Raw genomic sequence first — 25,971 nt, forward strand, 5'->3', positions numbered from 1 at the left:
GATCATGGAATGTTCATTTTAAAGGGATATTTGAGAGACAAACCCTCTTGTCAGAAGGTGGTGGCACGAATCTTTAATCCCAGCATTTGTGAGAATGAGGCAGGTGGGTCTCTGATTTCAAAGGCAGCCTGGTCTACAGAGTGAGTTCCAAAACAGCCAGTGCTACACAGAGAAATTCTGTCTCAAAATTAGCTAATTAGTTAATTAATGTTTTAAAAAGCAAAAAACCACTCCCTTTACCATTATGCTCTTACCAGTATGCTCACACTCTCTCCTTTCAAGATCACTATCATGAAGTATTTATTATTTCACAAGTGTTTCCTAAGCTGCTTCCTACATTGCCTGCTGCCTTGTCCTCTCTGTTCAGCACTTTACATATTTCCAATTAAATTCTCTTCTGCTTCACTAATGCCCCATTGTATATTTAATATATTGTCACACTCATCCATGGAAGTTTAATGTTCCATTTAATTTTCATAAAACATATACATGTAATTGTCCTTTATACATCATTTGTGTAATTATTTTGTTACTGAATCACAGTTATTGTTTTTAAATAGACCTTTCTATTAACATTTGTGTGGTGTGACATTTATAATTATGTATTTTCCTCTTTTCACTCAAATAAAGTTTTCTATTTATATGTCTAGTGATTTTTACATTTAATATATATAGTACAAACTTATATTTTCAGAAATGTATAAAGGGAAGAATTAAAAGAAATATAAAGAACAGAAGCAACATTCAGTTGGATAACAGTAACTTATCTACTCTATATTGGATACTAAAGGGAAATTTTATCTACTTTATGTTTGTAAATGATTAAGTAAGTTTATATAAAAATTATTTGGCAAACAAAAATATAAACTGAATTTTTATAACTATAATTACCTTAAATTCAAAACCCTTTAATACACTCAAAGAATTGTGTCAAAATAAGTAATGTTGCTTCAGATTTTCAAATATTATAAAATGTTCCTAGTATAACAATTACTTTTAAAACTTAGAAAAAACTAGAATTTCAGTTTCACAAAGATACAATCACTGAAGTACCTTTTTATTTTTAGGATATTCACTATCTTTCTTTTTTCTTTTCTCTATTTGTGGCATTTTTATTTCTTTTTATTTGATTTTACATTATTATAATTTATTCACATTATATCCCAGTTGTAATTCCCTCCTTCTTATCTTCCTGTTCCCAGCTTCCCTCCCTCTTCTGCCCTATTCCCCTCCCCTAAAGATCATCCTGAGTGAGGTAACCCAGACGCGAAAAGACTCACTTATAAGTGGATATTAGCCCAACATATATGTCCTCTGAGAGACTCCACCCACCCAGCAGAGGATCAGAACAGATACTGGGACTCAAGCTGACTCTGGGCAAACACTGCAGGTGGTATTGAAGACTGGGGGACAGAAGGACAGGACAAGGGTTGGGGTGGTGTCAGGAGCTCCACAGCAGACTATCAAGGCTGGCAGATCTGGTCCCAGGAAGGTTGAAATAAGTTAAATTACATGGGAGAATGGTAAAGTAGAAGGATCCAGAGGGTCCTAGAAACCTACAAGAAGAACATTATGTTAGGCAGATTTGGGCCCAGGGGTCCCGCTCAAACTATGGCACCAGCCAAGGACAATACAGGTTTCAAACCCCTACCCAGATCTAGCCAATGGACAGGACATTGTCCACAGTTGAGTGGAGAGTGGGGTCTGACTTTCACACGAACTCTGGTGCCTCATATTTGACCACGTCCCCTGGATAGGGAGGCCTGGTGGCACTCAGAGGAAGGACAGCAGGCTACCAAGAAGAGACTTGATACCCTATGAGCATATACAGGGGGAGGAAGTCCCTCTCAGTCACAGTCATAGGGGAGGGGAGTAAGGGGAAAGTGGGAGGGAGGGAGGAATGGGAGAATACAAGGGATGGAATAACCATTGCGATGTAATATGAATAAATTAATAAAAAAGGAAAGAAAAATGTTAAATTACATACTGTATAGACAACATATCTTAAAATTCTCAATATCCTTAAAAGGCATTATCATTTAGTTCAAATGAAGAATAACAATATATGAATACAAAACAGCAAATATATACCTCATGCTCTCTATATTTCTCTTTCCATATCTTCTCTTCTTTATAGAGTTCATCATTCATTTTGTCCTGGTCTTGCTGAATGTAGAATAACATCAGAATATTATTATTTTCAAATATTAAAGAACATATTCATTAAATCACATTCAACACATTTATAAACATTGACAAAGTATGACAATTTCCCTGAGTCCTTAGCTATTATTAATATATATCTAAGATACCTAAAATATTTCTGAATCTTAAAAGAACTGCTGAAGGCATCACTACTCACCATCTCAAATTGTATATAGAACTTTAGTAATAAAGACAGCACGTACTTGCACGAAAGCAGACATATTGATTAATGGAATCAAATTGAAGATGCAGAAATAATTCCACACACCTATTGGCACTTGATTTTTGGTAAAGAAGTCATTAATACATTCGAGGAAAAAATACAGCGTTATCACCAAACTGTGCTGGTCAAATTGGATTGGATGTAAAAGAATGAAAATAGATGCATAATTAACACTCTACACAAATCTAAACTCCAAATGGATCTAAGACCCCACTTAAGGCCAAATATATTAACGTGACAGAAAAGAAATGGAGGAATAATCTTGAAATCTTTGGCACAGCAAAGACTTCCTGAACAGAACATGGTTAGCACAGACTCTAAAAACAACAATTAATAAATTGAGTCTCATGAAACTTTAAAGCTTCTGTAAGGCAGGAGACAAAGCGGCAGCACACAAATGGTATTTTTACCAACCATTCATCCAGTAGAGAACTAACATCTAAAATATGTAAAGAACTCAAAGAAATGCATCAAGGAAATAACGCTGTTTAAAAATGGGGTACAGGCTGTTTGTGATGGTGCATGCCAGTATCATTTGTTGAATGAGGCAAGGGCAGGATGATCACAAGTTCAAGGCCAACTGAGCTAAAAGAGAGAGAGGAGAAAGGAGAGAGGAGAGGCACAGAGAGAGAGAGAGAGACAGAGAGACAGAGAGAGAGAGAGAAACAAAAATGAGCCACAGATCTAAAGAGAGAATACTCAACATCCTTAGTCATCAGGAAAATATACATCAAAACTACTTTGATATTTCATCTTAACCACAGTAAGAATGACTAGATCAATAAAACAAACAACAGTCAATTTCTGGTGGTAATGTGAACTTGTATAGCCACTATGTAAATCAGTGTGGTGAACTCTCAAGGAGCTGGGAGCCAAAGTACCTCAAGTTCCAACTATACCCTTTTTTGGGCACACTTCATTCTACTACAGAAAAACCACTTGGCTCAACCATGTTCATTGCTTCCATAATAGTCAGATATTGGAAACACCTAGATGTCTGTCAAGGGCTAAATGAATAAAGAAAATGTGGAACATTTACACAATGGAATATTACTCATCTGTTAAGAAAATAAAGTCATGAAATCCAAAGGTAAATGGATGGAGCTAGATAAAATCATTCTCAGATGTTAACCCAGAGTTGGGAAGACATCTGATAGGAATGTGCCTCTCGGTGGATGTTAGCTATAAAAGATTCAATAAGCAAGCTACAAGGCATAGAGCCACAGAACCACATGGGTTAGGTATAGGTATAGGGACTAGGGAAGACACATGGATCAACCTAAAAGTAGAACAGATAATTATGGATGGACGAGGCTGTGGACTGTAATGGATGATCTAACAGGAGCAGGAAAAGAAGGGGGTGGGTTAGGGAGGAAATATGAAGAGAGATGTCTAAAATTAAGGCTATTTGAGGGGTGGTATGGTAACTTAGTACAGCAGAAGCTTCCTAATACACACACACACACACACACACACACACACACACACACACATATATATATATATATTTCATATACATATGAATGATAGCTAAATGAAATCATCAAATAATGGGGAACACAAACAAACAGATCTACTCAGCAAACGAAGCTTCCATTTCCAGGAATGGGTTACCTAATATTGTTCTTAGCCACTGCAGTACCATGGGAATCCCCAAACAACCTCAGCTATTGCTAAGGCTGCTGATGGCTGTCCATACAGTGAAGACCATACCTAAATAACTCACTAAACATGGAGAAGTACAGCTGGTAGACCTACCAAGAGCCCTCATGGACTGCTGTTCATGATGGTACTAGAAAGTACTCTGTATACTACCAAAGGACGAAAGAAAATGCCAATACAAGTCCAAACCCTTTGCTATTCAATGGTGCCTTTCTGCAACAATAATGACATAACGCTTATGGGAGTAACAAATCAATATCTGATTTGTGCTAATGGTCCACTCCTTCAGATGGGACTCATTCATATGCAGTGATGCTTAGGAATTCAAAAGCCTGAGCTTGGATACACCAGGGACCTAGAACAAATCAAATAATACAGTTCTGCTAAAGGAGCATAGCAACAAAGTGACTCCTAGCCACATTCTGCTACACTCCAACAATCTGTGCCTTCATCACACATCATCAGAAAAGTCCCTTCCTGCAACAGATGTGCAGTCAGACCAAACTCAGAGAATGAGAGTCCTCGGAACACACAGCCCTTAAAGGGATGTCTTCATCAACTCCCTCCTCCCTTCAGGGATCAGAGAACTCTACAGAAGAAGAAGAAGAAGAAAGATTATGAGAGCAAGAGGGATGAAAAACACTAAGAAGCCAAGGGGTGGAGCATTTATGAACTGACAGAAACTGTGACAGCACGTGCCTGCACAGGACTGTACCAGATGGGGCTGCCTGCACTGAGAGGAGTCTCATTGGGGAAACAAACTATTCTTAAGGTTAGGCCCCATGACAAGCAGTAGATGGTGAATACCAAATGAACTCAAAGGCATATTTGGAGGTTCTTTGCTTCATAACATTAAGTCAGAGGCTTTATTATAATAATTTTGTAATAATAGTAGTAGTAGTATTTTTTCTTTGTGTTTGTATTATGGTTTCCAGTTTTATGTTTTTATGGGATTTGTGTATGTGGGATGGGAGTGTGATTGAGTGTGGGTCTATGTATAGTTCCTGTGGTTTTTCTTTTGGTTGTTTTGTCCTATTCTGCTTTGTTTGGTTTTGTTTTATCTATTTTTTATTATTATTTCTTATATGTCCTCTTGTCTTCTAATTAAAGACAGAAATGGTATGGAGCCATATGGGAGGGGAGGGGAGGAGAAACAGAGGCACTGCAGGAGGTGAAACCATTATCAAACAACATTATATTAAAAAATCTACTTTTAATAAATAGATTTTAAAAATCAAAAAGTGATAATGTCTTTGAACCTTATATTATCTATGGGATCTTTCCATGGGATGTAAGCTTAAATTAACATAGAAATATTCCTTTGATGGCCACTGAGTGGATGAATTGGAAGACTAAGCAGAGGTGAATGCAGGAGATCAATTAGAAAGTATAGCAAATATTCTAGTCTCTAAAAGAGCTGGATTACATGAAAGTGGCAAGAAGAAAACAGAACATGAAGGTGGACAATATAATTATTAAAGGGTGGAAAGTAGAAAGGAGGAAAGAGTAAAAAATGGTTCATATCAGCTTTTAATAGGAATCATTTAATTGGAAACATTGGAGGACCACAACGCAGGAAAAATGCAATACATCCAGCCTTATCTGTATTTGTAGTATGTAGCATCAGTAGGAGAGGTACAAAGTCAGATTGGTGTTTTCTATATAGGCTGGCATGCATCAGTGATAGCTATAGATGGCATCAAATAATACAGCATGAGGGATTATAGTGCAGGAAAAAACCCAGAGGTCTGGCAGAGTGCCCTTTTTAAGAGGTGAAAAATACCATACCTTCTGAAGATTTTCTAATTTTTTCTTTTCAACTTCAAACTGCTTTATCCAGAAATGTCTCTTTTCATCTTCTTCTTGAAATTTCTGTTTTTCCAAATCACTCTGCACTTCGAGAGTTTCTTTGTCTTTTTCTTCTAGTTCTTTTTGTTTGTCCTGCCAAGCTTCAAAAGACTTTCTACATCTTTCTTCTACTTCAAAGTATTCAAAACTCAAATCAGCATCATCTGCATTCATTCAGAGAAAGAAAACCTATCATACTGATCTATTTTACCGTAAAACATAATGTAAAAGCATAATACTAAAGCAACGGCCATCCATTTTCTAATGTAAATGGCTGTCAGCAGCCATGCAACTTTGCACATATGGGATCTCATCTGATTATACATAGAAATTCCAAATAGCTTTCCTTAAAATATCCCCTGAAATTCAAAATAATATTGTGTATTGCCCTGAGTTTCATCCCAGCCCCTGAAATGTCCACCAATTCTAGTTGTCTAGCCCTCCATCCTCCCCAAACCTGATCCCTCCTGTTCCTCTCCGCACCCATCCCCAGTCCATCCTTCCCAGAGAGATTCATGCATATGATTTCTTTCACAGTCTGTATGTCTGTCCTGGTAGATGGGAACAATATAGATTTGCATATGTTAAATTTGTAACCTGACATTTTTCTGAATATGTTTGTCAGCTTGTGAAGAGATTTTTGTGCCTCTCATGTATAGAAGATTTTGGTGCCTCTCATTCATAGAATCATGTATTATACAAATAGAGATGTTTTGACTTATTCTTTTCCTACTTATGTCCATTTTATTTTCTTCTCTTATTCCTCTAGCTAGAACTTTAGGAACTATATTTAAAAAGAGTGGTGAATAGATAAATTTGTTTCTTATGATTATAATGGGAATGTCTCAAACTTTTCTCTATTTACCATGATTTTAGCTATCAGTTTATCACAGACAACCTTTACTATGTTGATAAAAATTCCTTCCATCCCTAGTCTCACTGCAGTATTTCTTATGAATGGATGTTGCAGCCTCTCAAACATCCTTTCTGCATCAGTTGAAATGAGCATGTGATTTATGTCCTTGCATTCACTTATACAGTGAATTACATATATTGACTTATATGTGTTAAACAATCACTGCCTCCTTGGAATAAAGCAAACATGACGGTGAATGACTTTTTTTTAAAACTAACTAAAAATTATATATCATTTCCATCTGTCCATCTCCACTGAAATTCATCCTGTATCTTTTTTTTGTGTGTGTATTCTGGAATTTAGCTTACAAGTATTTTATTGGGGGACAGTGATCTTCAATATAAAAAATTTTAACAACTGTGTATTTATAAATACTCCAATGAAAAATTTTCAATGCACTTTGACACATCATATAAAAATGCTTAAATATATAATTGAGAATGTCGCCCACCTGATAAAATACATTCATCCATGGGTGTATCAAGAGTAACAGGCTCAGGAACAGAATCAGACTTGGCAGAATGAGTTAGATTTCTCATAAACTCTTCCTTTTCAATTGCAGATAATATCTGAGAGGTTAAAATAATATATTCATTATTTAATTACTAAGGAAAGCCAGAATAGGCCTTTTAAAATACAATAATACACATAAACACACACACACTGTCACCACCAACATCAAAATAATAAGAATTGATAATCTTTGGTCATTAATATCTCTCAACATTAATGGTCTCAATTCAACAATAAAAAGACACAGGCTAACAGAATGTATGCGAAAACAAGATCCATCATTCTGCTGCATGTAAGAAACACACCTCCACAATAAAGATAAACATGACCTCAGAATAAAGGGCTGGGCAAAGGTTTTCCAAGTAAACAGAAACAAGAAGCAAACTGGAATAGCTATTCTAATATCAAATAAAATAGACTTTCAACCAAAATTAATCAAAAGAGATGGGGTAGGGCACTTCATACTCATTAAAGGAAAAACTTGCCAAGATGAAGTCTCAATTCTGAAATATATGCCCAAATTTAAGGACTCCCACATTCATACAGGAAATATTACTAAAGCTTAAATCACACATTGAACCCCACATATTTATAGTAGGAGACTTCAACACACCTCTCTCACCAACGGACAGATCATCAAGACAAAAATTAAAGAGAAAAAATGAAACTAACCGAGATTATGAGTCACTTGGACCTAACAAATATCTATAGAACATTCCATCCAAACACAAAAGAATATACCTTCTTCTCAGCATCTCATGGAACCATCTGCAAAATTGACCACATACATGGCCACAAAACAAGCCTCAACTCATACAAGAAAATTGAAATAACACCTTGCATCCTATCAAATACATTAGTAATTATTTTATTTATAAATATATTTTATCTTACTGTTCTACAAAGTAAGTAATCAATATTAATCTATAATAGTCCGTCATATGCTTAATAATCCCCTCAAAATATCTCTACATTGCATCTGGATGAATTTCTATCTTTATTACCTATAGTACTTGTTCATGTACATAGTTATTAATATATTCAGTGTAATACAAAGAGAACTATTATGTACTTAAACCTGACTTATGCACATAGATTTGACAAATAGCCTATTTCACTGTAGTTAAATATATACAGGATTTAGGGTCTAATATGTGTCATTGTTAGGGAATTGCTTTATTTTTATCATTCTGGAATTTTAACTAAATACATTTATTGTATTTATCTAAATACTATTTTCATTATCAAATTTATCTGTACTCTTGACACAATATTTTTTACTGTTTATTGCTCACAAAAACATGTTTACTCTAAAAAAAAAATACAGGATATATGCAATGAAACAACAAAACTCAAAATTAGTATTTCAAATCTGAGCGCTAACAAAAAAAGAGTTAAAAGGATACAACATATTTTTCAAGGTATGTACCAACTCTTACAAGGTGAAACAAGGGTAGATAGGATAGATACTTTGAGTGAAATTGAATCTAAGAAGAAAAAAGTTTAAAGACACTCTTCAAAAGTAAATTAGGGAGGTTTCAGCTTATAATATGCTAGACTTAACTTTTCAGGAATTTTTTCTTCTATGTTATTTTCCAAAAGTAATACACAATCTACTCTTGAAGATTCTCTGCAGTATTTAAAGTCCCTGACAAAGTACTTATTTCAGAAGATAATCAATAAGCGCTTTAAAGCGTTCATTGTTTTGCTCCAAAAATGATAAGTGCAGTATCAGGCTACCATTCCATGCATATGAACATTTAATTCCCTAGCACTTATGGATCAAATCACTATTTTTTAGTAACCAAAACTTGTGTAGTATTATATAATACACCTGAGTATACCACGGAACAAAAAATAATTTGTTGAAAAAATAATCAAAGTGAAGGCAATAAACTAATGTCCTACAAATAGAAAACAGCACATTCCTAACTACAGTAGTATAGTCATTCAGATGTTCAATGCAAACCTTCATTAATCGCTCAGCATTTGCTTTAGATTCCGTTGATGATCCGATCCTCAAATGCATATGGCTGTTAGGTACTGTGCCAGAAATGCAACCTAGAGAAAGGAAACAAAACGATAATTTCAAATATTATAGTACATGTCAAAACCTCAAGCCTTTTCATTACCCTTTGTCTTAATTTCTTTCAACATAGTTGATCAATAACAGTAATTTTATAAAATAAAGTGGTAAAGAAATAAATAAAAGTTCTAAGAAATTTATTATCAGTATTTGTAAAATAAGAGTAAGGTTCTGAAGCACTGTCTTGTTATCACTTTTCATATTCTAAATTGAGTTTTATTTTCTATGCATATAGAATCATATTTGGTTGATGGTGTGACTCAGTTCCTGGAGAGGCATGAGCAAAACTTCTATTTGCTCCAGATAGAGAACTGACCACAACCAAAAAGGAAAAAAAAACTACCAAAGTCAAACATATTGACCCAACAAGGTAAATACAGCTACATACATGAATATGGGTAAGGTAAGAAAGAGTACTGGTGCAAAGGCAGTTTCATTAACACATTTCACAACAGCTTAAGGAGGAGCTAACTATGTAATTAACGAGAGGCTCCAAAGATTGGAGAGTATATCTTGAAAGCATCCCAGCTGGTTTCTTTCTCTTCCAGGCAGCTCTGATGAACTGAGTCTTTTCTAGGCAGTTAAGCTGGCCTGAGATTCTTCCAGGAAGGCAGGTTTGCCTGAGAATGTCTCTCATCAGTCTTTACTGTTTATATAAGCCTAGCGAGTAAGGGACCTAGAGAGTCTAGCTAGTTTCAGGAATTTCTAAAGCTTTAGGTAGGTTACTTCCTCAGCCTTAAGGAGACCAATTTCAGATATCCTGAGCCTCCACTGAACATCCTAGAGGATGGAAGGCCGCCTCCCTTTAGAATACCCTGGGCCTTAAGGAGCTCCCCTTCAGAACAGTCTTTTACTTCAAAGGGAATTGCATGCATTCGTAGCATACAATGGCACCTTGATCAGAAATCTAGGAAGACTCAATTCCATCTGCTAGAAACTGCCAATAGGATCTTGAATAATATAAGGGGAAAACTTTTAATTTACTACAAATATTAATCTAAAAGATTAAAGTTACCATAATGAATGATATTAATTTTAAAAGATTTAATTAAACGTTATTTTCTTTTTATTATCAGTTCAAGTATAACTACATTCATTTGGCTTACTCAATTAGTATCTTAAATTTTGTCAATATTTTCTAATAGCAAACCACCTTTACAGAGGACATGATTAACTTGTCTTATTTACTTCACCAAATATATTTTTCTTCCTCAATATTTATTCACAATCTTTCTTGCAAGCTTTACAGTGTAAAAAAGCTGAAGGTAATTTCATTAACCAAAGTCTTTTGCTACTAACGTTCTATAATTTAAATCAATTTTTATTTTCACATTTATGTTTAATGAGTAGCAGTTGATGTTTCCATTTATTGACCCAGGTTGTGATACAGGAGCTTTGAGTCAGAAATAAGACTCTACAAGATAAATTAGTATCTCGTGTGTGTGTGTGTGTGTGTGTGTGTGTGTGTGTGTGTGTGTGTGTGTGCCTGTGTGGGTGTGGGTGTGTACATGTTGTATGGGTGTGTACATGTGGTTATGTATATATGTTTGTCTGTCACTTCAATCTTACCCATAATTGTGCTATTAAATGTGGTCACTGGCCCTCAAGCATGGCTATTCAAAAGAATCACTCCTTTTGTTTTAATAATTCCGTGTACTCACTGGAGCCATCTGTGTCTTCTTCTAAGTCCTGAAGAATGAGCTCCTCAGCAGTTTTACTCTTGTTCTTTATAACGCTGATACACTGAAGAACTGACTCTGGCAATTCAATTAAATCCTAAAATTTGAGTAAAACATAACTCAGGTTTAAGTAGATATTAGTTCTCCTTGTATTTTACTGAATATACTGATAACCTATGCACATGACTAAGTGTTCCAAGGTCTCTTACTCTCTGCATATCTTATTGTCTGTCCGTCTTTATATTTGTTCTCACCTACTAAAGGAGGAAGCCTCTCTCACGGTGGCTAGGAATGGCACTGATCTGTGATTACAGCAGAATGTCATTAGGGGTCATTTTAGCAGAATGGTGGTACCAGTTTTCCCCTAGGTTCCTTGGGTTCTTTACTACACAAACACAAAATCAAAAATTTTGATTCCAATGATCTGTTTTTGTACCAATACCATGCTGGGTTTTTTTTATTGCTATAGCTTTCTATTACAGCTTACAGAGAGTGGCAGCATACACAGGGCCTGCATGGCTCTTAACCAGATGTGGTTCCCAGCACTGATACAAGTATACACAAGCCCCATTCCTAACCCAGAAGCTATCTCCAAATAATAACAACTCACAATAGAAAACATGGGTTCTCTCTTATTTAGTCTCACTGGAGGATACAAACCACTAATAAGGAAAGGGCCCATGCCCAGTGGTCAATAACCAGCACAAAAGAAACTCAGTGGCAACTTTCAAGGTTGTCTCATAATATTTGGCTGGAACATTTTTTCAGGTCTTTGAATATAGTGTGTTTTGTGTTTTCATAATATTCCTCTGTGTGTGTGTGTGTGTGTGTGTGTGTGTGTGTATTTACATTCGTTTTATGTGCTTTTTCTTTTTTTGTTTTTGTTTTAACTTAGTTAATTTTATTATTATTTGGATGATGTTTGTTGTTGTTGTTGTTGTTTTCTAAGGAGAGACAGAAAGAGTGTGAATGTGACTGGGAGCTAAACTGGGGAGGACCTTGGAGGAAATAGGGGAAAGGAAACTACAATCAGAATACATTGTATCAGGAAAAAAAACCCCACATACTTCAAAGAAAAAGAAAAGCAAAAAAGGCTTAAAAGCAAAACACTCCTTCCAAGGCTCAAAGATTTCTTTGCAAAAATGAAAGCAGAAAAGGTTTAACATCCAGAGGCAGAGGATGACCTCGATTACACAGTGTTTTACAAACCTCTACAGAGAGGTTGCACGTAGGAACTCACTGTAGTTGTGGCAGTATGCACAAGGCCTGTGCAAGCACAATCAGATGAAATACCAGGATGGAGAGAAGTGGTCATGAGTCACACCCATAGCTAAAGGGCTATTGGGACCTGATAGCTACCGGGGGAGGGAGAACACTTTTTCTTTGAGAATGTGGCCCTCGCTAGGCGGACTACACTCTAGCCAGTAGAAGACCACACATCCAAGAGTATATGGGGCTGGAGAGATGGCTCAGTGGTTAAGAGCACTGCCTGTTCTTCCAGAGGTCCTGAGTTCAATTCCCAGCAACCACATGGTGGCTCAAAACCATCTGTAATGTGATCTGATGCCCTCTTCTGTAGATAAAGCACTCATATGCAATAAATAAATAAATAAATCTTTTTTAAAAAGAGTATATGGGCAGCATACAGTGTCCATTTTGGGCTTAAAGGGGGGCATATATGTGAGTGAATAGGGGAGGTGGATCTTGGAGTAAGAGTTGGGGGTAGGGTTAATATGATCAAATTATATTGTATGAAATTCTCAACGGACTAATAAAAATGAAAAAAAGAAAGTTGAGGAAACACGTACAGTATCACTGCTGTCACTCTGAGTTTCTGACTCTGAATCGTTTTCAGCCTCATTAATTTCCAAGGAAGAGATGCTGATTTTATCCAATTCGGCTTCTATTTCTTCTCTGAGCTTGGCATCACTGTCATCACTGTCCTCCATAATCCTTAATGATAAAAAAAACAGAACCTAAAAGAAAACAATCTGGTATGGCTCTAAAACGTATGTGTTCTTTGTCACACAACCAAACGTGCATGTAGACATTGAATTTAACAAATGTTTATGGCACCACATTAGGATGGTCACTATATGACAAAGAATCTCGTTTTACCTGTCTAGTCACCCAATTTAAAAAAAAAAAAATATTTGGCCACAAGATGATCAAAACTATTACTGTTCCAGAAAAAAAAAAAATCACATAGAATTGACTGTCTTATCTATAACAATTAAGAAAGTTCATAAAAAGTTCATAAAAAGAAACATTGAACACTTTGAGTGTGAAGATTAAAAGAGAAAAGACAAAATCTATTTTTTGAGAGAAATTTGGTATTCATTGAGTCCAAGTAACTCTGCCTTAGACAGCCACGTGCTCTTGGTAACACGGTACACGGTGACAGGTAATGTGCAGTATATAATCTAAATTTTACTGAGCCTAAATCTATAGTATTTGAAATGGATTTATGTCACACAGTCATGTGTCTTTACACCCTCATCATCTCCTTTAGCACCACCTCCATAATGATCTCCAAAATATTCAGGACCATGGTAGGACAAGTACTGGAGGATAAATACATAATTGATGACCTTCAGACTAAAGGTCATATAGTTATTGTTTACATAAGAACACTAATGTTTGAAAGGCTACTTAATCATCTAACGCCAAAATACTAACGAGTAATGGGGCCAGACAGACCCTTGTCTCAGAGATGCTGGGTCCAAAGTCAGAATCTTCTCACTACTAGAGCCTTCCAGTCTTCAGACTATGCAGTGTGCTTCATGTTTCCGTGTTTGTGAGCTCTTCCCCGTGCTGTGTGGGCTTAGGTGACACAGCTGTCGTTCAGTCATTTCTATTCCTAAAAATAGCTCCTCAACCCCAATTAAATAAGTAACTCTGATAAAACTCACTGGTTCACCAAGTTGGATTTTGTGGCACCCTTGTGTTCGTCTGCCATAGATCACCTGGGGTGAACAGGCTTTTTCGCTCACGTCTCTCCAGGAATCGTGTCGCAGCAGAGCCACGCTCCTTAATAAGGAATAAGCATTCTTCCGATACTCCGAATCACACTTGTCACTCACTGACTTACCTCCCACTCAATATTCCTTTCACGTATCGCTTCACCATACAAGTTACTTCTCTGTACTCCTCTCCACAGAAAACGTGAACTAGTATCTAACAAGCGGAGAGGGAAAATAAAAGCCGCTACTTGCCTCTCCTCTGGCTATGGAAGTCACTTAACTTTCTTCCCCACAGGCCATGACCGTTTTCTGTGTTGCCTGAGAAATGAAAACTTAAGTTTATACTTTGACGTATATGTAACTGTACAGTCCCCGGGGCACCTGGTCTTTCTGAGACTCCGGCCTGCAGTGGCCGCTCAGTGCTCTGTCCACCGACTGGGCGCACCCTGGCAACCACCACAGACAAGCTTAACACGAGCCCTTCTCACTCACCCGGCGCGATTTGTGCTTCCTGGGAGCAAGCGACCAGCCGCAACAAACCGTAACCATGGCAACAGCCAATCCGGAGAAGGCGGCGCCGCTTTTCTTTACAGGTGCCCCAGCAGGACAAACAAGTTCTACTCTAATTTGGACTAGTCCTTGCATTTCCGTACCTAAAAGAATTAATCTTTCTTTCCAGGTAGCTGTTAATATTTATATATATTTTTTGAAATTATGGCACTTTTTTATAATTAATCAAGTAGAGATGATCTGGTCTTTACCTCAGCCATCAGCAGTTATCTACTTACTGAATATCTTCGTAGACTTTTTAATTTTTACGAAATTGTATTTCGAAAGTGATTTGTTGGGCTGAGGGGTAGAGAAAACGCCAATAAATAGAGTGCTTACCACGAGAACAGTTTTTTTCCCCAAGAATGAACGAATTCTGTTATCAATTAATGTTTATTAAAACTTTTAATCGCAGGAGTGTGTGTGTTGTAGATTACTTTAAAACCTATTTCCTATAATAAAAGAAATTACTGTAAAATATTGACAGAAACTACTTAATACAAACCCTAAAGTTCTATGTATTCATTTTTTTAAAAATGTGTGGAAGTGTTTATGTAGAGCAACCATATCCATTTATAAAATTTATTACTTTAATAATCAATGGTTTTAATTTTTTTTAAAGCTTTCATGCAAGTTGTAATAATTCTTAGAGGAAGTGGTTAAACACAACAGTAAAAAACCATTTGCTGGGCAAATTCGAAAAGAAAACATTTCATGAAGTCTCTGAAAGAAAACAAGCAGATAACATTTCCTAGCAATATGATCTTTAATTACACCAATATAACTGTCAAAGTATTGAGAGGAAGTAACAGCTATTCTGTAATGAAAAACCACACTAGTACTTTACCAGAAAGATAATAACTTAACATTACCTGGTTTAATGTTTAATAAACTTTAAAGCATTTTTATCAAAGTCCATGTTCAACATCCATTTATTTTATTTTAATTGGTAATTTTTACGTGCTATTGTGACTATTTATCCAAAATGCTTGCATTAGCATATTGAGTTTCATGTGTTAAAAAACATGTTAAGGTTAATTTTGTTTGTAATTATCAAGCCATTCATTTTTCCCTTAAAAATATTTAGTTCTTCAACAATACACTTTAAACTTACCTTTAAGTAGCTAATTTTAGGAAAGCATGATTTTGAAAATATCCAAATTAAATTGTCAAGTAAATTAAAATAAAATATGTAGAAAGCCTTTTTGAAGATAGTGCATTATGGTTAGAATTTTAAGTGTTTATTTTTATTTTATGTGTATGGATGCTTGCCTGCATTTATTATGTCTTTGAACTAGGTGCATTCTTGATGTCTGCAGAAGAGAGTAGAGGACTCTCTACTTTCCTGGAACTAGAGTTACAGATGTGTCTCTCCATGTGGTGCTGGCGACTGAATCTAGTTTCTTTGCAAGAACAAGTGTTCTTATTCCTGGAATGATCTTTCCTTCCCAAAGACTGACATTTTATAATCATATTTTTTGTTAGGATTAATTTTAAAAAATTATTAACTCTAAGAATTAATGGTGATTAAACTAGAACCATATCAATGAAATAGGTACAAACTGTAACAAATATCTAAAACAGTTATAGGTTAGAATTAAAATATTCCATTGCTTTTAAACCGTGTATTATTTAGTAGAAACACAATAGCTGAAGAAATATTCCTGGACATAGTCGTAGTTTGAGTATGTTAGTTTAGCTTATTCATGACCTTTTTTATATTAAATGGATTTTTTAAAATTTTTAATAAACATCATTATTTCAGTAAAATGTTAAAAACATTTCCAAATATTATTGACAGAGCCTATCAGTCCACTACATTATATTTCCTTAGAGAACATGTAATAAACATTATTTATTAAGGTAATAAGAAGAGAGGAGCTTTCATTAATTATATCCCATGTACATGAAATTGATATAAATATCACTGTAGTGCTAAAATAGCTGCCCAGAAGTTACACTTGTTTTCTCCTTGCTGAGGTGGATATGAGCAATAGTTTCTTTTTTCGTAGTAAACTTATTCTTCATTGAAACTAATTGTTTCTTACAGTATCACCTCAGCACAGCTTTGCTTCCCTCCTCTCTTCCCAGAACCCCCTCACCTCTGCACTCTTCGTATGTCATGCCTTCATCCTTTCTCTCTTAAAAAAATAACCAAATAGACAAATAAAAGACAAACAGATCAGATTTTAAAACACCAAAACACAGGAAAAGCATTACACACACAAACTCATAGAAACACAAAATAAAAAGCATAAAATAAAAGCAAAACACAAGATTAAAAATGCTAAAACAAGGTGATATGAAACCAAAAAAAAATCTACAGAAATATTACTGAGTTTTTATTGTGTTGCCTATCTACTGTTGGGCACATTGCCTACCCTTAAGTGTGGTTTGTGTACCCAGTGAGAATTCTTTGAAAAAACTATTATTTTTTTTTTTGCAAGTGGTTGTTGGATGGAGATAGATTTTTATTAGAGATGGGAAATCATGTGTTTTGTCCTCTTAACACTATAGCAATGTCAGGTTTGCACTTGTGCAGGCCCCATGCATGATGTCAGAGACTGGTTAAGTTCATATGTGCATCAGTTCTATTGTGTCTGTAAGTGCTTTTTCCTTAGTGTCTTCCATCCTCTCTGGCCCTTACAATCTTTCTGCCTCCTCTTCTGCATAGAACCCTCAGCCTAGATGGGAGGAATTTGATGAAGCTATCTCTCTTAAGAATGAACACTGAGCAGAGGGTCCTAGAAATCGGCAAAAAGAACATCGTGATGGGTGGATTGGGGCCCACGAGGATCTGCTTAAACTATTGCACTAACCAAGGACAATACAAGTAGTAAACATCGAACCCCTAATCTGATCTACCCTTTGGAAAGGATATTCTCCACAATTATGTGGGGAGCGGGGACTGACTCTGACATGAACTCTGGTGCCCCATATTTGACCGCCTCCCCTTGGTGGGGAGGCCTGGTGGCACTCAAAGAAAGAATAAGCAGGTTACCAAGATGAGATCTGATAGCCTATGACCATATATGTGGAGGAGGAGGTCCTCCTAGGTCATAGACCTAGGGGAGGGGAATAGGGTGAAAGCAGCAAGGGGGAGGGAGGACAGGGAGAGGGGGATACAAGTGATGGGATAACAGCTGAGTTGTAATCTGAATAAATTAATTAAATTTTTTAAAAAAAGAATGAGCGTTCCAAATTCTTTCACTCTCTGCACATTGTCCAGTTGTGATTCTCTATTTTAGTGCCCATCCATTGCAGGGGGAGAAAATCTGATAATGGCTGAGCCCGAAAATGTTTGTCAGTATAGCAGATTGACATCAGGAGTCATTTTATTGCTTTGTTCTTTTAGCAGAACAGTATTTGATTTTTTTTTTCCTAGATCTGTAATCAACCTAGTCTCAGATTTCAGGGAGTAGACCTTAAATCCAGTCAGGTGCTGATTGTTTACTCCCACAAACTCTGTGCCACTGTTGCACCAGCCTATCATTGTAAAAGACCACATTGTAGATCACAGGGTATGCAGTGGAGTTTGTGGTTACTGCTCTCCTCTGGCAGCATGCAGAGTACCTAGTACCACAAACACTGGTAAGTAGGGTCAAAGGCTCTAGATGCGCACCAGTTGAACTTCTCCATGTTCAACAAGATATTTAAGTGTTATTGTCAGTAACAGGGTCTTACCATCAATTTAAGGAGAGTAATCCAAAGCCAAGGTAATAGACTGAGTTGTTTGAGGTTTCCTGGGTGCCCCTTTGGGCATCAAATCAACCAAGTGTAACACATTAACGTATGCATTCATTTTATTTATATATTTTTGTGTATGTATGTATGTACGTGTGTGTACACACAGAAATCTATGCCTATACTACCACATGTGTGGAGGATCAAAGGACGAGTTTTAGGATAGTTGTCTTTTCCTGCTGCTTTGTGGGATCCAGGAATACAATGCAGGCCATCAGACCTGTACAAAAGAGCCACCACCCACTGAGCTACCTATGTCATGGGCTTGAGTGACAGGAATTTCAACCAGTGCTTCATAGTGACAAGAGGGACGCCATTGCAATCCTCCGCTACAGATAATGGCACTGAAGCTTAGAAACTTTATCCACTTTAGTTTATGGCTTTGTGTTTTTAGCTTTGAGAATTTTGCTTTTTGTTGTTCAGCTAAAATTCATTTACGTGGATTGGGCCTGGCCCTTTCCTGTCGCCATTTTGAATTGTTACTGTCACATTGTACAGTGAGGGGGAAAAACTAATAGCTATTAATTCAGCTCCACAACTTTGTGTCAAATCCTCTCTTTGGCTCCGGGCCATGCCAGTGCATTTCCTTCCTTCCTTCCTTCCTTCCTTCCTTCCTTCCTTCCTTCCTTCTTTCCTTCCTTCCTTTCTTTCTTCTTGCAGTCATGTTCTTATACTGCTCTCCATTCTCATTTCCATCTTGAAGTTTTTGACCCCATTCATCTCCTATGAACCAGTGTATTCGCTTTTCAAATTATCTCTCTGTCTTGAACTGCTTTTCCAATTTGTCTTCCACGTGGTGCCAGAAGTATGGCTCCAATTACCTTCAGAGGAAAGAGAGCAAATTCTTTCCCAGTCTTTACTTGATTATACCTGTGTACTTTCACCTTACACCTTTGCCGCTTTTAACAATGCCTCCTTTCACCTTTCAGTAAATCTTATTAGCACTATGACTCTCTCTCTCTCTCTCTCTCTCTCTCCCATCATCCCCCTCTCTTTAATGCCTGCTATGACTGCTCCATTTGATTGCCTCATCATTTTTCAATTATTCTTCAAAGGACATAGCTTATTTATCTTTTCTACAAAAATTCACCTTTCCCTTTGTCCCTCAATTGACACCTAATTTAGAATTGGCAACAGGCTTGAATATTTAACTTCTTGCCATGTTCTGCCTTGTTCAACTTTGTTTCCTCATCATTTAGTAATTTGAAGGAGCATAAACAATAACAACAAGCAGTTAAAGTTTATTTAATTAATGAAAAGCAATCCTCTGAATAAGTGAAGATGTTAATTTTTATAGCATTCATGGCTTTGAATGTGTTTGCTGTTGGACCATTTAATCATTTATGTGGGAACGGAATAAGAGAAATACATACCAAGACTCTATTTAATTTTATTTAGAACAAATGCCTTGTTCATAGTGAAGGCAGATATATGTCTTTCATATCATAAATATTTAGGTAACAACTACCATGCACTTGTGAACTTGTGATAGTTCATCTTTATTGTTGCCACCTTGCGAGGCTTATTAATGAACAGACCATCGGTTAACTACATCCTAACCTTGTAAACTTCGTCTTTCTTGGAGCATTGTTTAAACACCCAGCTTGTTATGTTCTGACATTTTCAAGTTGAATTGCTCTTTTGAAATGACTATGATCAACCTCCTTACCGACTCAATTCCCTTGGAAAGTACTTCACCTCTTTGACTTTGTTTGAAAGAAAGCCCCTCCAGTAATATCTTCCTCTTCTGATTTCCCTAAGATCATGCTTTATCTTTTTACTTAAAAATTCTAAGTTTCCATTTCTACAGTTCTTCACCACCTAAGCTCTATGTTTTCTAATCTGCCTTCAAGTCCTTTATCTCTTGTTCACTCTGTTATTTTGGATGACTTCATCAACCCTTAGCTCTTACAACACACCTCAGCTCCAGTTCTAGTAAGGATTTTAATCACACAGAGACAATTACTTAAAATTCAAACTTTAAATGCTCAATTGATGAAAAATTTCACAAATTTTCTCACTGCCAGTGCTTGATATTATTTTTTATTATTCTTTGTTGGTTTGTTTGGGGTTTTTTTTTCCTTTTCTTTCTTTCTTTACAGATTTCTAGAACTGTGGAGAAATGTGAACAATAAAAAACAGCCTGACTGTTTATGCAAGTGTCCTATCAAGACATACCAGGCATTGGAGAAATCCAGAAACATGAGTGGAGGACAGAAGCTGGAGAAATCAAATGGCAGCCTGGGAACTCAAAGACACAGGAACAAAGCCAGGAGAGGTACATGGTGGAACAGGAAGAACCTGGACATTTTCTGTGATATTTTTACATATGTAAAAATAGGGATGGATGGACATAAAAGCATAGGTGATCTTTATAATTTTGACACTTTATATGTTTCCTGTAGTCTGCCACAGGTATCAGTTTCTCCCTACTTGGGCCCTAATAGCTTAAAATTATCCTTATTCTTTCAGCATGTCAATCATGTGCTTTAGATATCAAATCAATCCAACCACAATACTTTCTAAAATGTTCTAGTAATAACTGAAACTATTAAGAACCAAGACAACCTAAAATGTGCCCAAACAGTAAGAAACTTTCCCTGCTAATAAGCAGATAACTAAAGCCACTGAAGCAAGAACTTTCAACTATCTCGGAATTTTTTTAAAGAAACTGATTGTTTGGAAAACTACTTTTCGTATTTTTTATTATTTAAAATAATTTTAAAATTTAAATATATTTTTATCATGTTCTTCCCCTACCCCAAGTTTGTTTAAAAACTCTATCCCTACCCACTCAACATCAAGTTATTTCTCCAAAAACAAACCAAATGACTGAAGTAGCTACATTTTTATTCATTCATTCTTTAAGAATAATATAAAATATAATAAAATACAACAAAAACTATCAATGAAGTTGGACAAGACAGACCAACAGAAAGAAAAGAACTCAAGAGAGGTCACAAGAGTCAGAGTCCCACTCAGTCACATGCTCACAAGTATCCTTTGCTCCCACTAAGCTGGCAGCCATAATATAAGTACAGAGGACATGGTGCACACGCATGAGGCCCTGTGCATTCTGCTTCAGTCTCTGAGTTCATATGAGCTTTATGTTGAATTATAAGGTTTTATTTATTTTTTTCCTCCTCTGGCTCTTATATTCTTTCTACCTTTGTTTTTTCCTGCAAGGTGCCCTGAACTCTGAGGATTGGGATTTTTAAAAATATATTTTATTAATTTATTCTTGTTACATCTCAATGGTTATCCCATCCCTTGTATCCTCCCATTCCTCCCTCCCTCCCATTTTCATCTTACTCCCCTCCCCTATGACTATGACTGAGGAGGGCTTCCTCCCCCTGTATATGCTCGTAGGGTATCAAATGGGATTTGATGGCAACATCCCACTTAGAGCTAACTGTTCCATGGACTCTCATTCTTTGCATAATGACTGACTGTGGGTCTCTATGTTTGTTTGACCTGCTGAAGGAGGAAGCTTCTCTGATGGTTGAACAAAGCAATGATCTATGAGTATAGAATAATATAACTAGGAGTCATTTTTATCACTTCATTGTTTGTTTCTTTCTTAAATAAAAAAAAAAAAAAACAAAACTATTATTTGGTTTTTCCCTAGGTCCCTGGGCTACATAGTCTCAGATCTGGGGACACCCAAGCAGTGTCAGGTATGGGTTCCATCTTGTGGTGTAAACATTCAAACATTCAGTCACATCTGTTATTAGTTGGCTATTCCTACAACCTTTGTGCTAGCAATGCCCTAACATACCTTGCAGGTAGAACACCACTGTAGATGAAAGTTTGTGTCTGGCTTGCTCTTTGAGTTTTCTTTTCACAATTTGCAGAGCATCTTTATATAACGAAAATGCTGGAATGTAGTGGGGTGAAGGCTTGATTGATGTAGGCACCAGCTTTGAGGAGTTATGCAGGTTTTTTTCTTCAGCAGTGGGTCCTTGGTGTAAGTTGTGGAGAGAAACCTATAGTTCTAGCAGAGCTCATAGGATCCTGAGTTAGAGGGGGCAGAACTAATGGAAGATCCAGGTGCAATGGAGGACACTGGAAAAGCTAGGGCCTCTGAATCAACTAATCAAGGTTACTATGAGTTCAAAGAGACTGTGCTCAGCGAGCAAAGGCCCACATGGGTCTGCCCCAGGTCCCCTGCATATGCACCATAGCTTTTAGGTTAGTATTTTTATGGAACTCATTACTGTGAGAACAAATGGGTCTTTTATTCTTATGCCTTCTCTTGAGGTTCTTTTCCTTCTGTTGGTTTGCCTTGTCCAACTTTCATCTGGTAGTTATCACTTCTTATTATTTTATTTTGTCATGTTTGGCTATTTTCTCTTAGAATCTTATTGCTTTTAAATTACATGTATTTTTTATATTATCTGTAGGCCCCGCTAGCAATCAATCAAGACACAGACACTTGTTATATTTTAAAATAGCCTTAGTTAACTTGGGGCAGGGCAGATATCAGTCCTCTAAACTACTTTCCATAGTAGGGATTCAGGCATGGGACCCCTGTCTCAATCTCATGCCATCCTCTTCTAATAATATCTATCAAGCTACCTCCCATCATCTGGGCCAGATTCTCCATCCACGCCAGCCATGTGCTTCTGGTCCATCTAACCCATGGCAGCCTTCCTCTCTCTCCTTTCTCCTCCTGGGGGTTCTTTCTTCTTGCCAGAATTCCTCTCTCTCCTAGCCCCACCTATCTCCTTTGCCCTGCCCAGGTGGGATGGCTTTTTATTAAGCAAAAGGTTGGTCACAGAGACAGTAAGCAGTAATTAGCATCAAAATACATCAGACCATCCCCCAACAGAATCTTTTTCTTCTCTAAATAGAGACAGAAAGGGAGTGGATCCAGAGGAAGAAGGGGTGGAGAAGAACTAGAAGGAGGAGAGGGGGGGAATTATAATGTAGATATATTGTATGAGAAAAGAATGTATATTCAATAAAAGAAAAAAGTGAAAGGAAAAAAAGAAAGGAAGATGGCATATGGTTGAATTTCTGTTAAGAACTGGGGTACCCTTTTCAAAGTCATCAATGTCCAGAATATTAACTTAAAAGTACTTTCTTAGTCTCATTAATCTAGTTTTATAAGAATCTTTATAAATAATCAGTGTAGAAAATATATCTTATAGGCAATTATTACAAAGCAGGACTAAATCCTTTGCAGGTTCTTGGACTTTTATTCCTGGAATTTGTTGCATTTCTGGAATTTGATTTTTATTCCTGCCTTTTAGTAGATGGATGTTATTTTTTTAAAGAACTTTGTTTATGTATATGTTTTTCTCTCTTGAAATCAAGGCAGCCCATGCTAACCAACTGCATAAATGATATGTTCAGCAGGTGGCAGTATTTCTCTAAGGTTGATGAAGTGTGGTGCAGCATTTTACTAAGGAATAGGACTGAAGGGCTAGACTATTTCATAGGAAGACTGTGAAGAGGTGAACTCAGGAAACGCTGCTCAACAAAGGAAACGAGAAGGAGGAGGGAAACTGAGCTTTTGTGCTAACTCTGTGTTATTTATAAATCTGAAGACCTGAAAAAAAATGGAGCTTGATATAATTACAATGCTCATATTAAAATATATATATACACACACATATATATGGTTAAAATAAACTGTAACAAACCACAAATTTGAAAATACTAATTACTCAATAGATTTAACGTCAAAAAATACTTTCAACATGTGCAATACTTTTAGCCATTTGTGTAAGGTAGGTTGCTCACTGTGGACAAGAATTTAGGAGCAAATAAACTATGGTTTATCTCCAAAAGAATACAACTGGTGAAAGAGAAGCAATGCATGTTTCACATGCTGAAGAGGCAGCTTGTGGATATTGGATATTGGCTAACATATTACCTACTCTCTCAGTAAACCACATTGAATCACTCTGTTAACTAAGTATGTAGATGGCAAAACTATAAAGAACAACATATTCTTTACTGATTATCAAGTAAACAAAAATGTACGAAAGAAAAAGAAAACCCAAATGAAAAACTTATCAGGAAATGAGACCTTCAAGATGGTGAAAACCACTAAGTGTCAGGCTTATTAAATAAGTGTCCTTTCTCTTTGTTCTACTTGTATACTTTGCTTACGGTAAAGCACTTGGGAAATCTGACTGGAGACTTGTGATTTCCCTTTTCAAGATGGCAATAATATTTTGCACTTACTGAAAGTTGAAGGTGAGCCAAGCGCTGGCTAAATGCTTCCCACACAATATCTAATGTAATAGCACAGCTCTTCAAGTGGAACAAGAATCATTTTTATCTTTTCTTCTTCATCCCACATCATTATGGAACTGACAGCCAATTCTTATGAATCCTAGTGTGCCTCATTGTAAAACATCCCCCATAGGGAATCTGGGAACTAATCTTTTATGTTCCATGAAATACAAACAAAACAAACTAACCCTGTGTTTAAGACACTTGTAAAATCCTGATTAAGGTAGGCCATTTCATTTTTTGTTCGTTTGTTTTGTTTTGTAGCAATTTTCAACTAATTTGCCACATCTTTTAAAATTAGTTTTCTATTACCTTCTTTGTCAAATAGCACCTTGCTGGCAGGGTTAAATCTATCTTTTGCTGCTCTTATAAGCCCCCCAGTAGCCTTGAGTGTGTGTCATTTGTCCAATTACCTCCCACGTGTCTCTGAAATAACTAAAAGGAAATTTTAACCAAGTTGTTCCCTTATTAAAGCCCTTTTCTGATGCCTTGTTGTCCTCTTTTACTCACTTGACAAATATTGCCCTGTGTGCTGCATGTAGGACTCAACCACCCAGAAGGTCCCGTCCTCCTGGACTACAATTTCAGTGAGGAAGTCAGGAAAGGGCACCTCCCTCTGATCCTCATCTGCCACACACTGAATGTGCTATCAAACTTGGATTTTCTATACACAACTTCTGCTGAATGTCTGAGAAATGCTTCCATGGTTCAAACTTCATTGTCTCCATATTACTTAAGGCCTAAGATCAGTGCTATCTTCTCTAGTCAGATGATACAAACCCTGTGACCTCCCTCTTTGATGCGATTAGACGCCTCTGTATCCAATAGTATCCTGTTAAGTGTTTAGTGGGAAGTTCTGGACCAGAAAATGGACCCATGCTATGTATTCATGGCCATAGCTTAAATGTGACCACAGTGTGCAACTTTAAGGAGCCAGTGCAAATTTATTTGGTCTTCGGAATTATGAAAAGTTAATAGTTTATGTTTATGAGTCAGTCAAGTTGTTGCAACACACCACAGCTTCCAGTGCTCCTCTACACAGTCTAAGGCATATTTAATTCTATGTGTTTAGTGAAAGTCAAATATTACTGAACGTTTACTATCTTACAGTTGGTGTGAAAGCAGTAGACCTACAGTGGTTATTCTGTGATGGCATTTGTGTTGGGAGGCTGGACAACCTTCTAATGTTTACCTGAAGGAAGTATGTAGCTGTAAGATGGGTTTTATTAGTGACAACTATAAGTCTTTGCTCACTGATTGGCACATGTAGCAAGTAGCAGCTACAGACTCTCAGGCATGCAGATATGCCTTAAACATAGCGAAGGGTTCCCTCTGAA

General features: G+C 36.6%; 1 protein-coding gene across 1 annotated transcript in view; it reads right to left on the bottom strand.

Annotated features, from left to right (window-relative positions):
- Lrriq1 (leucine rich repeats and IQ motif containing 1) overlaps positions 1-13,167 on the bottom strand; it is a 152,734-nt gene extending 139,567 nt beyond the window's left edge. Inside the window, exons 1-6 of the mRNA XM_051172945.1 lie at positions 12,941-13,167; positions 11,115-11,229; positions 9,337-9,428; positions 7,306-7,423; positions 5,879-6,102; positions 2,092-2,166 (exon numbers count right to left, since the gene is read on the bottom strand). Coding sequence (XP_051028902.1) covers positions 2,092-2,166; positions 5,879-6,102; positions 7,306-7,423; positions 9,337-9,428; positions 11,115-11,229; positions 12,941-13,081 — 765 coding nt within the window. The 5' untranslated portion in view covers positions 13,082-13,167. The remainder of the gene's footprint in view (positions 1-2,091; positions 2,167-5,878; positions 6,103-7,305; positions 7,424-9,336; positions 9,429-11,114; positions 11,230-12,940) is intronic.
- Between the last annotated feature and the right edge of the window lie 12,804 nt (positions 13,168-25,971).

Source organism: Acomys russatus, chromosome 31 (assembly GCF_903995435.1).
Source record: "Acomys russatus chromosome 31, mAcoRus1.1, whole genome shotgun sequence".
In the NCBI taxonomy this organism is placed as follows: Eukaryota; Metazoa; Chordata; class Mammalia; order Rodentia; family Muridae; genus Acomys; species Acomys russatus.